Here is a 19,322-nt window from a genome sequence, read left to right on the forward strand (position 1 = left end):
AGCACCACACTCTCACTCTGATCTCCAGCATCTGCAGCCTCACTTTCTCCCTACTGTATTCGCTACACCCAATGTGGCCGACTGTACATTGGAGAAATCAAACATAGATTGGGTGACCACTTTGCAGAACACCTCATGCTCTGTGTGCAGTGTGACCTTGACCTTCCTGTAACAGATCATTTTAACACAGAGTCCTGCTTGCATATACGTTGCTCTGTCCTCAGCATGCTACAGAGCTTCAAACTAGGCACTTTACAACCTTCTGGACTTGGCGAGTTCAATACCTTCAGATTGTGAACCCATTCCTTTCATTTCTTTTAGCTTTACTTGTTACCTTGTTTGTCACCATGAGTTCTCTCCCCTTCCCCTACTCCAGCGGGACTGTCTGTCCTTCCCAGTCTAGCACTTAGACACACCATTGTTCTCCCATTCTGATCACTGAATCTGAACTATGAAGTTCCTTTCTCCACCAGTATCCACGCCCACTGCCCTCCCCCACTCCATTGCATAAATGCTATCCCCTCCACACATCAGCTCTGATGAAGAGTCATGTAGACTGGAAACATTAGTTTGCTGTCTCCCCATGGATGCTGCCTGACCCGCTATGGTCACCAACATTTATTGATTTTAGTCATTTGTTCTGACGCTGGCTACAAAAGCACTCCAGAGGCTAGGAACCCTGCGCAGAAAGCTCGACGTCTTAAATGAAAATTACAATTACATATCGCTTTAAATCACGTGGGGTAGACTTCCAGCTGGGTGGTTCTGCGATTGAATGGGATGTTTTTATAGTTTGATTTTTTTTTTGTTTAAAAATTGGACAGCTATTATTCAGTTTTCACATCCGCTTCTCTTTAAGTGCCTTGAAAGGTGAGTAAGTTCGCTGTTGGCACTTTTATTCAGAACAATTCTAACTCCGCTCTTAATAACTTCCGGGTTTGAGAAGATCGGCGGTGGATAACAGTGCGGAAAATGTTCGTTTCATGGATTCTTGCTATCACGGTTTGTATATTTTTTTCTTGCAATTTAGTATTCCTTCTGTGAAGTTAAACAGACTTTCACTTCAGGATCGATCCCATCGATCGCTGCCTTTTGGCTGAGAGTTAATTCTGATCTGGATCGGAGGAGGGAATCCCTAAAAGAAAATCCGTTTTTCTCGAAACCATTTGAAAAGTTTTGGCAGGACTTGGAGCTGCTATAGGAACGGTGAATCTTCTATCCGGTTCAAACCGAATCAGTACTTCTAAACTATTTATAGACGAAAAAAGACTCTTGTTATTGTAAAGTCTGACCTAAAGTTTTTTTTCTTGGCCCGTGCATTGCCTTTCCTATCTCTCCGCCCCACCCTCCTTTCCAACCATCACCACCTTCTTCCCCCATCCTATTGCTTTCCCAGCTCCACTCCCCCGATCCGCCTCTCATTTCTTTATAAGCCCCGGCCCACAAGCCTCATTCATAACGAAGGACTTTTGCCCGAAACGTCGATTCTCCCTCACCTCGAATGCCTCCTGACATGCTGTGCTTTTTTTTTAGCACCACACTCTTGACTATGATCTCCAGCTCCTGCAGTCCTCACTTTCTACTAAAGTTTTTTTTTAGTCTGTATGGATTCATACTACTAATGTCCATTTATAGCCTCAACACAAAACATTTTAATTTTTCACTTATGTATAGGGAGGGGCTGAACAGGCTGGGGATATTTTCCCTGGAGCGTCGGAGGCTGAGGGGTGACCTTATAGAGGTTTACAAAATTATGAGGGGCATGAATGGGGTAAATAGGCAAAGTTTTTTCCCTGGGGTTGGGGAGTCCTTGGGGTTGGGCATAGGTTTAGGGTGACAGGGGAAAGATATAAAAGAGACCTACAGGGCAACTTTTTCACACAGAGGGTGGTACGTGTATGGAATGAGCTGCCAGAGGAAGTGGTGGAGGCTGGTACAATTACAACATTTAAGAGGCATTTGGATGGGTATATGAATAGGAAGGGTTTGGAGGGATATGGGCCGGGTGCTGGCAGGTGGGACTAGATTGGGTTGGGATATCTGGTCGGCATGGACGAGTTGGGCCGAAGGGTCTATTTCCGTGCTGTACATCTCTATGACTCTATGTATGTGCTATGTGATTTTGTGTGAAATCTATTCTTCACTCTCTCGAAGCTGGAGATGAGTTTTATTGTTTACATTTTAAAAAAATTTGCTAGGTAAGTAGTAGGTAAAGTCAGATCAATTATTTATGACCTTTTATCTCTTATTGTTTGTAAGGTCTTTTTATGGTTTATAGTTTCTAAGGATTGTGTTTTGTAGTAACAATGAACAGGAAAGAAGGGCCCTGAGAAATCAATATTATTTAATGTTAAGTGTCTTCCAAAAGATTTAATTTTAAAAGTAACTCAAGGCAATAGAGTTTGAAATTGTCATGTGCTCCTCCTCTGTATGTGAAGCTTGGGCTCATTTCCAGTGCATGGAACATTCAAAACAAAGTGGATGAATTAGTCATGTAAATGGGTATGATATAGTTGAGATTATGGAGATATGACTGTAGGATGATCAAGGATGGGAACTGAACATCCAGAAGTATTCATTATTTAGGCAGGGCAGACAAAAAGGAAAAGGTGGTGGATGTAAACACAATATTGATGAAAAATATTACCTCTGACAATGTAGGAGCTGTGTAGGTAGCATTGAGAAATACCAAAGGCCAAAACAAAATTAGCCAAACTGCAGTGGTGATGTTGGGAATGGCATTAAACAGGAAATCAGCGATGCATGCAACAAAGGAACATTTTTATTATGGGTGACTTTATCTGCATGTAGATTGGGTGAATCAAATTAGTCACGATACTGTAGAGGTTTTTTTTTGGACCAATACATTGAACCAACTAGAAAACAGCTTTTGGAGTGCTGCTCCTTCATCAGGTAGCTGTGGAGCTGGACCATAAAACACAGAATTTGTATGCAACTGAAATGATATATTGAACAAACCTAGATTGCTGTTAAGTCTTTCGTCTTTTTGAATGGGTTGTAGGTTTATTAATATGTAAATCCCTGAACTTCTTTTAAATCACATTCTCAAGATAACTTAAGGTTTTATTTAATAAAAGTGACACCTCAGCTTAGATAATGCATTAAAGATGTAGGTTAGCATCTGTCTGTATCCCAATCTTGAGTCAGACTGGTTTTATTTCCAAAGTGGAATTTAATGCACTGTCTGAGCTGAGATGTCACTTTTTTTTTGTAGATATTTTTATTGAAATTTAACATTTTTGCAAATTTACAAAAATAAACAAAACTCTCAAATACAAACATTGATGTACAATTAAATCATATATACAATAGTCATAATTTAACAAAGAAAAGAGAAAGAAAGAAAACAAAAAGAGAAAAAAAAATGAATAAGGAAAGAAAAAAAAACTCAACTTTCTACTAATCTAACCTATAACTAACCAGAGTGTATACCTAAGTCTCTTACATGCTCGGAATGTATAAACATCAAATATAATAAAACCCGTATTCGCGCAGGATTCCTCTCCCAAGGGGCCCCGGAGCAGCCCGGTCTGAGATCTTCACTAAATAAAAGCCCTTGTTAGGATAGCCGAAATATCTGCATTTATATAATTCAAAAAGGGCTGCCATATTTTATAAAATAATTCAGTCTTTCGGTGCACCATATTTGTGAGGAAGTCAAGGGGGATATATTCCATAATTAATCTGTGCCAATTTGAAAGTCCAGGGGGGCCCTCAGCCACCCAGTTCACCAAAATATTTTTCCTTGCACAGAAAGAGAGAATAGAAAATAGTCTCTTCCCATGCATATCCAGAGATGAGAGGTTCGAAAAGCCCAAAAGGAGAGATACAGGGTCCACCCTAATTTCTGTTCCTAAAATTTCTGTCAGGGTATTTGCCACTTTAGTCCAGTATCTGCGGATTTTCTGACAAGTCCACAGACAATGTGCAAGAGTACCCACCTCTATTTTGCATTTGGGACACATTGGAGATGCTCCTGCCTTAAATTTTGCCAGTCGAGCCGGAGCTATATGGGCCCTATGAAGTATCTTTAGTTGGATAGCCTGAGTTCTGTTACAGATAGCAATTCTTCTAGCATTTTCCCAAATGTCATTCCACATATCCTCAGAGATTTCTAACCCCAAGTCCTGCTCCCATGTTTTAAGCAGGTCATCCATGTCTCCTGAGACTCCATCATGTAGCAAATGGTATATAGTACTAACGGAGGATGCCCCCGCTGGTCGTAAGACATTACGTTCTCTGTCTGATTTATAAAGGCTATCTATTAATGTAGTCTTCCTCTGTATATAATCTCGAACTTGGAAGTATCGAAAGAGATCCCCATTAGGTATTCCGAATTTCAGACGCAGCTGCTCAAAGGACATCAGGATCCCATCTTTAAATAGGTCCCCTAAGCATGAGATGCCCCTGGATCTCCAGAGTTTAAAGGTGGCATCTGTAATCCCCGGTTGGAATCCCCATGCGCCTACTATTGGTGCATGGGGGGATGTTTTATGTGAGTTACCCTCATTTTGCCGCATTATATTCCAGGCCTTAATTGTGTTTAATATTATGGGATTTTTACAGTGGTCTGTAATGATTTTCCTCTTATCTGAAAATAAAAGGTTAATAAGTGGGTATTTTACTTGGGAGGCTTCGATATCCAGCCAAATTGATTGTGGATCAGATGAAACCCAATCAGCTATGTAACTTAGTAGGGAGCTTAACTGATATTTCCTAAAGTCTGGGAAGTCCAGTCCTCCCCTTGCCTGTGGAAGCTGTAGCTTCTTCAGCTTAATAAGGGGCCGTCTATGGTTCCAAATAAAGGAGCCCAACCAGCCATATAATTTACGTAGGGCTAGCCTTGGCAGCATCAGCGGGAGCATTCTCATAGGATATAAGAGACGGGGCAGAACATTCATTTTAATTAATGCTATTCTCCCTAGCCAGGAAGTCGGAAGGTCTCTCCATCGCTGGAGGTCCTGCCTTATCCTTTCCATTAATTGTACAAAATTAGCCCTATACAGCTGATCAAATACTGGCGTGATAAAAATACCTAAATATAAGAAGCCCTCCAGGGACCAACGGAAGGGAAAAGGGGATCCGTCCATTAAGTGGGGTTCCATAGCCAGACCACCCATTGGCATGGCTTCCGATTTTGAAAAATTAATTTTATAGCCTGAGAATGCACTAAATGTATTAATAACTTGAATTAGACGAGGCACTGACATTAAAGGATTACTGAGGAATAAGAGAACGTCATCTGCATAGAGGGTAATTTTGTGTTTACCTGTACCAATCCTCGGGGCCGTTATATTAGGATCAGTCCGGATGGCTTCTGCTAATGGTTCGATTATCAGTGTAAACAACAATGGTGAGAGAGGACATCCTTGACGGCAGCCCCTACCCACACTGAAGCCATCCGATCTTAACCCATTAGTAATAACAGCTGCTTTGGGATCACTATACAATGTTGAAACCCATTTGGTAAACACCTGTCCAACGCCAAACCTTTCCAATGTGTAAAATAAATATGACCATTCAACCCTATCAAATGCCTTTTCCGCATCCAATGAAATTACTACTCCTGGTATCTTTCCCTGATGACAGGCTTGGATCATATTCAAGACCCTTCTGATATTATTGGATGATCTGCGGCCCTTAATAAATCCCATCTGGTCCTCCTTTATAATATATGGCAGTACCCTTTCTAGTCTTAGTGCTAACATTTTTGAGAGAATTTTAAAGTCTACATTTAATAAGGATATTGGTCTGTAAGATGCACAATCTTCTGGGTCTTTTCCTTTTTTGAGGATAAGAGAAATATTTGCTTCTTTCAGCGTGGGCGGGAGACAGACCTGACTATGCGCAAAATTATACATATCCATAAGTGGGTCAACCAATATTCCTGTAAATTCTTTATAGAATTCAGCTTGAAAACCGTCCGGGCCCGGTGCTTTTCCGCTCTGAAGTTGCCTAATTGCCTCAAGTATTTCTTGGACTGTTAAAGGGGTATTTAGGGCCGACACCTGTTCCGGAGTCAGGCCCGGGAAGGTCAAATTTTTAAAAAATGACTGCATCCTCCTAATCCTATCTTCACAATCCTGCGATCTATATAGTTCAGAATAAAATTCTTTAAAGGTCGCATTGATCTTTTTATGATCATGAGTCAGGGTACCTGTACTTTCCTTGATGGTCGGAATAGTTTGAGGGGCTTTCTTTTTCTTTGCAAGAAATGCTAAGTATCTACCCAGTTTGTCGCCATATTCATATAATCTTTGTTTCGCAAATAATATTTCCCTTTTAGCCGTTTGAGTAAGCGCGGTGTTTAAAGCTGTCCTAAGTGCTGTAATCCTCTGCAATTTTGTGATAGAAGGTCTATCAGCGTATGCTGTTTCGGCTGCTTTTAGGCGAGCTTCGAGCAGACGCTGTTGCTCTCCCTTCATTTTCCTCTGGGTCGCTGAATAGGAGATGATCAAACCTCGTGCATAAGTTTTGATGGTCTCCCACATCATTGACGGATTGCTAGCCGTACCAGTATTAATTTCTAAAAAAGTTTTAAGTTCTTGGGAGAAGTACTTTAAAAATTTGCTATCTTTTATCAGAAAGGGGTCCATACGCCAATGCCGAGCGGATGTCCCATTGTTCTTTACCTTAGTTTCCATGTATACAGCGGCATGGTCAGAGATTGCTATAGTACCTATTTTACAGGTTGCTATAGAATTTAGAAAAATCGATGGGGCAAAAAACATATCAATTCTTGTGTGACATTTATGTGGATTAGAGTAGAAAGAAAAATCTCTACCCTGTGGATGGAGACATCTCCATACATCTACCAATCCTAATTCTTTATTCAGGTCCGCCAATTGTCTAGATCTGGGAGATACTCCAGCGGCACTCTTGGGAATCCTGTCTATTTCCGGATCCATAATACAATTAAAGTCTCCCCCTATAATTGTATGACGGGCACCAAAGGCCATCAGTTTTGAAAAAGCTTCCGTTATGAATTTAAAGGGGTGTGCCAGGGGGCAGTACACATTTAAGATCCCATATTCCTCTCCATTTATGAGGGCTTTAATCAAAATATATCGTCCAGATTCGTCTTTTATCTGATTTAGAATTTTCAAAGGGAAGTTCTTCCGGACAAGGATAACGACTCCCCTGCTTTTTGAATTAAAAGAGGAAAAAAAGGCCTGATCAAATCCGCCCTGTCGTAATTTTAAGTGTTCTTTATCCGACAGGTGTGTCTCCTGTAGGAGAGCTATATCAACTCTCTCCTCCTTAAGATTTGATAATATTTTCTTCCATTTAACTGGCGAATTACTCCCCCTGACATTCCAGGTGCACCACTTAACCGACTGTTCAGCCATAATCATCTGGACAGATCCGAGACCCCTCGGGAGAGGAAACCCTATCTAGAACATCCCGAGCATGGAGCATACAAGATTTACAAAAGTAAAGACTCTCTGATACACTCAAAACAATATAACAAAAAACTCTTTCTAAGTATAAAAGATATAAAACATTCCGAATTGGAGATTTTCTCCCTTGTTCCCAGGGAGCGTCACTTCCTCTCCCACAGTCCATCTTACCCTCTTCCAACCAGTGCCCCACCCTTGACCCAGGTGTTCCTCAATAAAATGAGGAGAATTCAAATATAATATAAAGCTAGAGTTAACAGTGAACACCCCACCTCCACCCACACCCACATCTAAATATATTTGGGAATATTAATACCATATATAACTATAAGATTACAATCTCAACATGTAATACTTAAATATAATACCACAAAATAACAGGGGAAAGAAAAACAACCCCGCTCCTAAAAACAGAAGTAAAATAGAATAAGGTAACCACCTCTCCCCATCAACATTAACCAAACGCCCCAACATATATATATACATACACACATAGGGGGAAAGATAAGAAAAGATGAAGGGATGTAAACCAAAATAATGGGAAAGGCAGACCAGCGTCCACAATCTCTTACAGTTTATTTAAGAGAGTTCAAGAATTCCTTAGCCTTCTCCGGTGATCCGAAGTTATATATGGATCCTTCGTGGCTAAGGCGTAGCGTCGCTGGATATCGTAAGGAGTACTGAATATTTAAATCCCTTAAACGCTTCTTCGCCTCATCGAATGCCTTCCTCTTTCGGACCAAAACTGGGGAGAAGTCCTGGAACAGCATGATCCTGGATCCTTTGTGGGTCATAGCTTGGGGATCTTTTTCCAGATTTCTTGAGGCTTCCAGGAGCATCTGCCTCTCCCTATAGCTCTGCAGCTGGAACAGGACCTGGCGTGGGCGCTGGGTTGAGCCGGGCCCACGTACTGCGACCCGGTAGGCCCATTCTACCCTTACCTGGCCTGATCCAGCAGGCAGATTTAAAAGTTGTGGCAGCCAATGCTCTAAGAATGCTGTCAGCTGACCTCCCTCTTTCTGCTCGGGCAGGCCCAACAACCGAATATTTTTTCTACGACATCGATTTTCGAGGTCATCAATGTGGTTTTCTAGGTTCTGGACTCGATTCTCGAGAAAACGGATGTGGTCGGCTGTTGATTTTATCGCAGTCTTTGAGGCTGCGGCCTTCGACTCCACCTCTCTGACTCGGCACTCCAATTCCTGAATGTCTCTGCCCTGCTTCTGCAGCTCGGCTGATAGTGCTTCTCTGCTCTGCCGAGACTCATCGATAAAAGCATCAATCTTCGCCTCCCACCTGACAAACATCTCCTCAAAGCTCATCTTCATTGGTAAATCTCCTGAAGTAGCTGAAGACACCTTTGTTGCAGCTGAAGAGGGAGAGGGTGGGGGAGGAGTCCCTGCTTTCTTAGAGCCGCCTGTTCCCTTCCCTTTACTCATTTTCCAGCTAGTATTAGACTATGTAAATGTACTAATAGGTAACTATTTAAGGTTAACAACTATTATAAATGGTTTAGTGAGTGTGGTGGGGGTGGATAGACCACTTTGCCCAAGTTTTGGGTAGAGCACTGTGGACTCAGTCTTGCTGGGTCGCCGCCATCTTGGATCCCCCGAGATGTCACTTTTTTAAAAAATAAAATCTTAAGTTATCTTGAGAATGTGACTGGGTTTTACATACTAATGAACCTACAATCCATTCTAAAAAAATGAAAGACTAAATAACAATCTCTAGGTTTGTTTGATTATATCATTTCGTTGCATGGCGCTGTAATCTTTTGCTATAAATTGTCTTATGGACCTGCTCCACAGTTACCTGATGAAGGAGCAGCACTCTGAAAGCTAGTACTTCCAAATAAACCTGGTGATGTGATTTTTTAAAAAAACTTTGTCCACCCCAGTCCAACAGTGGCTCCTCCACGTAATGAGAAAGGAATAATGATAATGTGTTTGTGAGCGACCATGATCTGATCGGATTCTTCATCAAGATGTAGAGTGAGGTAGTTGATTCTGAGATTAGGGCCCTGAATCTTTAAGGGAAACTAGGATCGTATGAGGCTTGAGTTGGCTTTGATGGACTGTGAAATGTTACTGAACGGAATGACCGTGAATGGGCAAATGGCATACATTCAAAGAGCAAATGGGTGAACAGCAAAAATTGTTTATTCCTGTCTGGTGCAAGAAGTCAGTGGACAAACTGTGGCTTACAAGTGAAATTAGAGATAGTTTTAGATGCATAAAGAGGCATCCAAATTGGCATGAAAAAACAATAGGCTTGAGAACATTTCTGAAGTTAGCAAAGGAGGACCAAGGGATTGATCAAGAAGGGGAAAATAGATTGAAAGTAAGCTTGCTGAAAATTTAAGAACTGAGTGGAAAAGTTTGAGAGCTATGTAAAGAGAAACAAATTTTGAAAAGTAATTTAGGTCCCACACGTTCAGAAATGGGGGAATTTATAATGAGGAACAAAGAAATGGAGGAGCAGTGCCAGATGATTGGTGGGTGGCAAATGTTGTTATTCCCTTGTCCAAGAAAGGGAATAGGGATAATCCTGGGAATTACAGATCAGTCAGCCTTATGCCAGTGGTGAGCAAAGTTTTGGAGAGGATTCTGAGGGACAGGGTTTATGATTACTTGGAAAAGCATAGCTTGATTCGAGGTAGTCCATATAGCAAGGTTTGTGAAGGTTTGTAGCTCAGGTTGAAGTTTAGGGTTTAGGTTTGCTCACTGAGCTGTCGGTTTGATATCCAGACGTTTCATTACCTGGCTCGGTAACATCATCAGTGGGGACCTCCAAGTGAAGCGAAGCTGTTGTCTCCTGCTTTCTATTTATATCTTTCTCCTGGATGGGGGTTCCTGGGGTTTGTGGTGATGTCATTTCCTGTTCGTTTTCTGAGGGGTTGATAGACGGTATCTAGATCTATGTGATTGTTTATGGCGTTGTGGTTGGAGTGCCAGGGCTCTAGGAATTCTCTGGCATGGTACACCAACCACAATGCCATAAACAAACACATAGATCTAGATAACCATCTGTCAACCCCTCAGAAAATGAACAGGAAATGACATCACCACAAACCCCAGGAACCCCATCCAGGAGAAAGATATAAATAGAAAGCAGGAGACAACAGCTTCGCTTCACTTGGAGGTCACCACTGATGATGTTACCTAGCCAGGTAATGAAACGTCTGGATAGCAAACCGACAGCTCAGCGAGCAAACCTACACCCTAAATAGTCCGCACAGCTTTGTGAGGGGCAGGTCATGCCTCACAAGCGTTGTTGATTTCTTTGACGACGTGACAAAACACGTTGATGAAGGAAGAGCAGTGAATGTGGTTTACATGGATTTTAACAAGGCTTTTTATAAGGTTCCTCATGGTAGGCTCATTCAGAAAGTAAGGAGGCATGGGATACAGGGAAATCTGGCTGTCTGGACACAGAATTGCTGGTCCATAGAAGACAGAGGGTGGTGCTAGATGGAAAGTATTCAGCCTGGAGCTCGGTGACCAGTGGTGTTCCACAGGGGTCTGTTCTGGGACCTCTGCTCATTGTCATTTTTATAGATGACTTGGATGAAGTGGAAGGGTGGGTTGATTAGATTAGATTACTCGGTGTGGAAACAGGCCCTTCGGCCCAACAAGTCCACACTGACCCGCCGAAGTGCAACCCACTCAGACCCATTCCCCTTCATTTACCCCTTCACCTAACACTATGAGCAATTTAGCATGGTCAATTCATCTACCCTGCACATTTTTGGACTGTGGGAGGAAACCGGAGCACCCAGAGGAAACCCACACAGACACTGGGAGAACGTGCAAACTCCACACAGTCCACCTGAGGTAGGAACTGAACCTGGGTCTCTGGCGCTGTGAGGCAGCAGTGCTAACCACTGTGTCACTCATTGTGCCACTTATGGGCAGCATGGTGGCACAGTGGTTAGCACTGCTGCCTCACAGCGCCTGAGACTCGGGTTCAATTCCCAACTCAGGCGACTGTGCAAACTCCACACAGTCAGTCGCCTGAGTTGGGAATTGAACCCGAGTCTCAGGCGCTGTGAGGCAGCAGTGCTAACCACTGTGCCACCATGCTGCCCATAAGTGGCACAATGAGTGACACAGTGGTTAGCACTGCTGCCTCACAGCGCCAGAGACCCAGGTTCAGTTCCTACCTCAGGTGGACTGTGTGGAGTTTGCACGTTCTCCCCGTGTCTGCGTGGGTTTCCTCCAGGTGCTCCGGTTTCCTCCCACAGTCCGAAGATGTGCAGGTCAGGTGAATTGGCCATGCTAAATTGCCCATAGTGTTAGGTAAGGGGTAAATGTAGGGGTATGGGTGGGTTGTGCTTCGGCGGGTCGGTGTGGACTTGTTGGGCCGAAGGGCCTGTTTCCACACTGTAAGTAATCTAATCTAATCTTATGTAAGTAAGTTTGCCGATGACACAAAGGTCGGTGGAGGGCTGTTGTAGTTTGCAACGGGACGTTGACATGATGCAGAACTGGGCTGAGAAATGACAGATGGAGTTCAACCTGGAAAAATGTGGATTGATTCACTTTGCAAGGTTGAAATAGATTGCAGAATACAGGGTTGAGGGTAGGATTCTTGGCAGTGTGGAGGAACAGAGGGATCTTGGGTCTAGGTCCATTGATCCTTCAAAGTTGCCGTCCATAGTTAAGGCATATGGTGTGTTGGCTTTCATTAACAGGGGGATAGAATTTACGAACCACGAGGTTATGCTGCAGTTCTGTAGAGCCCTGGTTAGATCACACTTGGAATGTTGTGTCCAATTCTGGTCACCTCATGATTGGAAGGATATGGAAGAGTGCAGAGAGATTTACTGGGATGCTGCCTGGACTGAAGGGCTTGTCTTATGAAGAAAGCCCTAGCTCCCTCAACCTATTCTCATTGGAGCAAAGAAGGATGAGAGGCAACTTGATAGAGGTGTGTAAGATGATGAGAGGCTTTTTTTTCCCCAGGGTGGAAATGTCTATCACAAGGGGGCATAATTTTGAGGTGATTGGAGGAAGGTTTGGGGGAGATGTCAGAGGGAGGTTCTTTACAGAGAGTGGTGTGTGTGTGTGGAATGCACTGCCAGTGTTGGTAATAGAGTCAGGTACATTAGGGATATTTAAGCGATTCTTGGATAGGCACATGGATGATAGTACAATGAAGGGTATGTAGGTTAGTCTGATCTGAGAGTAGGATAAAAGACTGGCACAACATTGAGGGCTGAAGGGCCTGTACTGTGGCTGTACTGTTCTATGTTCTATAATTTGCTTCAGCCTTCACAAAGGAGGATATGGTGGGGAATACTGGGTTTAATGAGAGAAGGGAACTGGAGCAAATTTGTAATACTAGAGAGATGGTGTTGGAGAAATTGATGGGACAGTTCCTACAGTTTGGAGGGTAGTTAATATAAAAGAGGGGTTGAGAGAAAACAGAATTATAGACCCGTGAGCCTGACAGCAGAAGTGATAAAGGTGCTAGAGTTCATTATCAAGGATTTTATGTTGGAGCACTTAGTGGTAGAATCAGATGCGGTCAGCATGGATTTATAAAAAGCAAATTGTGTTTGACAAACCTACTGGAATTCTTCAAGGATATAACTAGCAGAGTTGATTGGGAGAATCAGTGGATGTTGTTTATTTGGTCTTTCAGAAGACTGTCAAGGAAGTCCCACATAAGCAATTAATGTGTAAAATTGAAGTGCATGGGATTAGGGTTGGTGTATTAAGATGGATAGAAAATTGGTTAGCAGACGGAGGGCAAAAAGTGTAGGAATAAATAGTCTTTTTTTTCTAAATGACAGGCAGTGACCAGTGGAGTGTTGCAGGGATCGGTACTAGGAACCCAGCTCCTCACAGTATATGTTAATGATTAGATGAGGAAACTAAATAAAATATCTCAAAATTTGATGACACAAAACTGAGTGAAAGAGTGAGCTATGAGGAGGATGCAAAGATGTTGCATTGTGACTTGGACAGGCTAAGTAAGTGGGCAGATGCATGGTAGATGCAGTGTAATATGGATAAATATGAGGTTATCCACTTTGGTAACAAACTTAGGAAGGCAAATTGTTATTTGAATGGCTGTAAATTGAGAGAGGGGAATGTTCAATGAAACCTGGTAGTCCTTGTGCAGCAGCCATAGAGTCGTAGTGTCATATAGCCTGGAAACAGATCCTTCAGACCAACTAGTCCACGCCAACAATGTTCCAAAACTAAACTATTCCCATTTGCTTGGTTTGGACCATACCACTCCAAACCTTTTCTATTCATGGACCTGTCCAAATGTCTTTTAAATGTTGTAACTGTACCTGCATTCGACACTTCCTCTGGCAGTTCAGTCCACATACAAACCACTCTAGTTACCCCTCATGTCCTTTTTTTAAAATGTTCTCTTCTCACCTTAAATATATGCCCCCTAGTATTAAGCTTCCACACCCTAGGTAAACAATCCTTGCTATTCACCTTATCTATGTCCTTCATGATTTTATAAACCTCTATAAGCTCATCCCTCCACCTCCATTGAAAAAGGTCTGAGCCTATCTAGCCTCTTATAACTCAAACTCTCTGTTCCCGGCAACATCCTGGTAAATCCTTTCTGACCCCTCTCCAATTTAATAATATCTTTCCTACAGCAGGATGTCACTGAAAGTAAGTGTGCAGGTGCAGCAGGCAGTAAAGAAGGCAAACTGTATGTTGACCTTAATAGGGAGTGGATTTGAGAACAGGAAAAGGATGTCTTGCTGCAATTATACAGGGCATTGGTGAGGACATAGCTGGAATATTGTGTGCAACTTTGGCCTCCATATCTGAGGATATTCTTGCTGTCGAGAGAGTACAGTGAAGGTTTACTGAGTTGATTTTTGGGACGGTACGACTGGTGTATGAGGAGATGAGAAAGTGTATAGGGTACAAGCAGGTAGGGAAAGAGTTAAGTTTTGAGAAACAAGAGGTTCAGCTGAGCATGACTCAGATCAGATAAGCGCTTGCAGTTAACAATGGGGTGCTGGAGGCAAGGATGATGGGTTAACAAGGTGGAAAAGCATTCATAATGTAAAGCCATTTAACAATATTGGAAGTATTCAGTATGTAAGGTCAGTTTAACAAGGTGAAAAGTATTCATTATGTGAAGCCAGTTAAGGTTAAGACCATTCATTGTGTAACGGCAGATGGCTTAATCTTTACTATTGATGCTCGCTGATTGTAATGGTCATACAATCAATATGTATGTTGCCTTATCTGGATGCTCCTCCCTGTAAAATGACTATATAGTTCATTAAGACACTGCTGATCCAGAGAAGACCAGGAACCCATGTCCCTGCGCACATGGGCGATTGTTCTCTCTCCCTCCAGGGCGTAGGATAAAGATGAAAGAGGTAAAACTATACTGTGTTTCTGAGCATTTTGCTTCGACTTTGGGGGTAATGGGACAACAGAGAGATTGAGTGAGTCGGTTAGGATTGTATTCACTGGAGTTTAGAAGAATAAGGGGGGAGTCGTCTAGAAGGCTAGATGCAGGAAGAATGTCCCTGACAGTGGGAAAGCACAGAAGTAGGATTCATAGTTGGAGGACAAGACGTAAACCTAGGGATAGTCAACATGGTTTTGTGAAGGGCAGGTCATGCCTCACAAACCTTATTGAGTTCTTTGAGAAGGTGACCAAACAGGTGGATGAGGGTAAAGTGGTTGATGTGGTGTATATGGATTCCAGTAAGGTGTTCGATAAGGTTCCCCACGGTAGGCATAGGATTGAGGGTGATTTAGCGGTTTGGATCATAAATTGGCTAGCTGTAAGAAGACAGAGGGTAGTGGTTGATGGAAAATGTTACGAGTGGTGTCACACAAAGATCTGTTTTGGGGTCACTGCTGTTGGTCATTTTTATAAATGACCTGGATGAGGACATAGAAGGATGAGTTAGTAAATTTGTGGATGACTCTAAGGTCGGTGGAGTTGTGGATAGTGCAGAAGGATATTGCAGGTGACAGAGAGACATAGATAAGCTGCAGAGCTGGGCTGAGAGGTGGCAAATGGAGGGTGTGGAAAAGTGTGGGGTGATACACTTTGGAAGGAGTAACCGGAATGCAGAGTACTGGGCTAATGGTAAGATTCTTGGTAGTGTAGATGAGCAGAGAGGTCTGTGTCCATGTGCATAGATCCCTGAAAGTTGCTACCCAGATTGATCGTGGTTAAGAAGGCTTACGGTGTGTTAGCTTTTATTGGTAGAGGGATTGGGTTTTGGAGCCATGAGGTCGTGTTGCAGCTGTACAAAACTCTGGTATAGCCACACTTGGTGTATTGCGTACAGTCTGGTAGCCACATTATAGGAAGGATGTGGAAGCTTTGGAAAGGGTGCAGAGGAGACTTACAGGATGTTGCTTGGTATGGAGGGAAGGTCTAATGAGGAAAGGCTGAGAGACTTGAGGCTGTTTTTGTTAGAAGGTTAAGAGGTGACTTAATAGAGACATACAAGATGATCAGGGGATTAGATAGGGTGGACAGTGAGAGCCTTTTTCCTCGGATGGTGATGGCTAGCACGAGGGGACATAGCTTTAAATTGAGGGGTGATAGATATAGGACAGGTGTCAGAGGTAGGTTCTTTACTCGGAATAGTTGGGGCGTGGAAGGCACTGCCTGCAACAGTAGCAGACTCGCCAACTTTAAGGGTACTTAAATGGTCATTGGATAAACATATGGATGATAATGGAATATTGTCGAATAGATGGGCTTCGGATCGGTATCACAGGTTGGTGCAACATCGAGGGCCGAAGGGCCTGTACTGCACTGTATGGTTCTATATTCTTGGAGTGAGATAAGGAGAAATTTCTTCACACTTGAGAGTGGTGATCCTGTGGAATTCACTGCCACAGAAAATGGTTGAAGCCAAAATATTGTGTTTTCAAGGAGGAGGTAAGTACAGCTTTTGTGGTTAAAGGAATCAAGGGATATGGGAGGAAGGAGGGATTTGGGTATTGAGCTCAATTCTCAGCTATGATCACTGGGCTGAATTGCCTACTACTGTTCCTATATTCTGTGTTAATGTTATAATTGAATATTGTGTTTTTTGGAAAATAAAAGAAACATCAGTTGCGTACATCACAATCTGTGCTCCCTGTCTCATGTTATAGAACATAGAACATTACAGCGCAGTTCAGGCCCTTCGGCCCTCGATGTTGCGCCGTAGGATCACCATGTCATCAAATGGTGTTCAGATGTAGCGACTCCCAAAGAGAGAATTGGATAGGTTCTTGTGAACAAAGTGGAGGGTGGGTGGGATATTAAAAGACGTAGGGAGTGAGGGGGAGTGTGGGATTAGACTGGGTGGGACAGTAATGGTTATGGATAATTGGGTGGGAATGGCATATTATGGGATCTTCTCACTGAGCACTGTTTCTATGAGCGTAACCCCAGACTGCAAGGTCAGCGTCAAGTCCATAATGTCATCCCCTGTGTGATTATGCTGCACTTGTAATTTTATCATGAATATCTGACTGAAATGCTCATCAGTTGCTCTTTGTTAACCTGTACAGGTTGCAAGCTTTGTATCGTGCATCAGCCATCACAGTCAGTGTAGTGAAAAGGAGTATAAACATCTGGACATCTGCTGCCCAATGTGTAAACCTGGTAAGTCTATATTCTTGAATCTGTCTCTCATGTTTGGGGTAGGGGGTGAGATTGGCCTTTCTGAGCTCTGTATGGCATTTGTTTAGCAACACAGGCAGCATCCTCATGTCGAGGATGATTCTGTCTTGAATTGGCTGGGAGTGTTGGCTTTGTATTCACAAGTGGTTATGATCTCCGATAATCTCTCCCACAGTGAGAGCAGCTGCTGTTCGAGGTGGTAGTGATGGTTGAAAGAAAGCTGCTTGAGTCTCCTCTTCCTGGCTGTCTCGACAATCTTTCTCAGTGGCTCCTCTTATTGATTGGGAGGCCTTTTTTTTTAATGAGGAGCCATTTTGGTCATGATTAGGCATCTGCTTTCTCTGTGCTAACATTAATAGAACAGAATTTCATGGAGGCTTTAGGATTATCCTTGACACATTTCACTTGGCTCTTGTCTGAATGGGTTCCCTGGCTCAGCTGTGAGTAGTACACCTGTTTGGGAAGTCTCAAGTTGGGCGTCCTGACAACTTGTCCTGCCTGTCTCAGCTAATGTGAGATTAGATTAGATTACTTACAGTAATCTAATTACTGTAATCTAATTACTCACCAACAAGTCCACACCGACCCTCCGAAGAGCAACCCACCCATACCCCACATTTACCCCTTACCTAACACTATGGGACAATTTAGCATGGCCAATTCACCTGACCCGCACATCTTTGGACTGTGGGAGGAAACCGGAGCACCCAGAGGAAACCCACGCAGACACGGGGAGAACGTGCAAACTCCACACAGTCAGTCACCTGAGTCGGGAATTGAACCCGGGTCTCGGGCGCTGTGAGGCAGCAGTGCTAACCACTGTGCCACCGTGCCGCCCACAAATTGAGATTGTAAGATCCTCTGTACCTGACATGCCTGTGCCTTGAAGAATGCCCACGTTAGATTTCTGTCCTCCCACTTAAGTTGCAAGTTTCCTATTGATTTGTTCACTTGCCCTTTAAATTTCTTGAGCTTGGTTCCCCTCTCAGAACTAAAACTGAAACACCCACAAAGGAACACCTTGCCCTATAATTTGTCGAAGAATTGTGAAAAATGGTGTAACTTGCTTTTTAGCAACTTCTAGTAGTTAAATAAAATAAAGCCCTGACACTGACTTTGAAATCAACAAGTAACAATTTATTTACCTAACTCTAACAGTGAACAAATTAACTGAACTGTTAACAAACAGAATAAATCCCTTCTAACTACTAACTATTCCTGAAAAAAACACGATTCTAATGGTAAGCTGTTCCAATAAATACAGATCCTACTTGTATATAAAAATACAATAGAATTTAGTCTCTCGAAATTACAGCCCGGTTACGTCTTCCAGAATGTTCTGTGCCATCTCCATCATTTGTACCGCTGTCAGTCGATGGTGCTTTCTTTAAGAGCTGAGAGCTGTTATCTCTAGCGGATAGCAGTTAGCTCTGCTAATTTTTTCCAGTTGCCCCCTTCTTTTATACCCTTGATGACATACCATTATTTTTATAGTTGGATTGGTCCTAGGTTGTCAAAACCATCAGATTTAAATTTCATGGTTTTTTTCGGTATGTAAGGGCCTGGTTTAAATTGATTGGTTAAATTCAAAAGCCTGTTGTCTTGGTGAAAATGCTGCTTCGTCTGCTAAGTGGACAGCCGTTTGATACAAATGTATCCGTTTGGGTGCTCTTTGTACACCTGCAAACGTTCAAGCTGTTTTTCACAGACACCCATGTTAAACCTCTAAGCACCAAAAAAACACAATCTTTTAAAGGGACCATGCAATGCTTCCCCTTCCCCTCGCATTTTACATACACCAAATTCTAACGGCCTGTCTTCTAATCCACACCTACTTTATCCAACTTGGTGACACTACGTCAGATCAAAACTCTGCAGTCTTGCCACATCCTGTCATGAATTAAATGACTCGCTGGAACAGAAGCCTCCACAATTATCCCCACCCTCGATGATGGGAGAGCCCAGCACATCAGTGCCAAGGCTGAAACATTAACATCACAGATGCCAGTCCTCAGCCAATTTAATTCAACCCGTGTGACATCAAGAAATGGCTGAAAGCACTAGATAGTGCAGAGGCTATGGACACCATTCAGAAAGAAGTAATGAAGACTTGTGGACTAAAACTTGCCACATCGCTAGCCAAGCTGTTCCAGTATAGCTGCAACACTGGTATCTACCCGACAATTGGAAAATTGCCCACGTATGTCCTATCCATAAAAAGCAGGACAAATGCTGTATCAAACCTTCGATCATTAGCGAAGTGATGGA

The 19,322-nt window shown here is 42.8% G+C and overlaps 1 protein-coding gene across 4 annotated transcripts in view; it reads left to right on the forward strand.

Moving 5' to 3' along the window:
* The first annotated feature begins 545 nt into the window (after window positions 1-545).
* LOC132805736 (tumor necrosis factor receptor superfamily member 14-like) overlaps window positions 546-19,322 on the forward strand; it is a 60,926-nt gene continuing 42,149 nt past the window's right edge. For 3 of the 4 annotated variants that reach the window (XM_060820959.1, XM_060820960.1, XM_060820962.1), the window contains exons 1-2: window positions 878-1,002; window positions 16,943-17,036. In XM_060820959.1, the coding sequence (XP_060676942.1) occupies window positions 973-1,002; window positions 16,943-17,036 (124 nt within the window). In that variant the 5' untranslated portion in view covers window positions 878-972. The other variant, XM_060820961.1, reaches the window with a different exon arrangement.

This window comes from Hemiscyllium ocellatum, chromosome X (assembly GCF_020745735.1).
Source record: "Hemiscyllium ocellatum isolate sHemOce1 chromosome X, sHemOce1.pat.X.cur, whole genome shotgun sequence".
NCBI lineage: Eukaryota > Metazoa > Chordata > Chondrichthyes > Orectolobiformes > Hemiscylliidae > Hemiscyllium > Hemiscyllium ocellatum.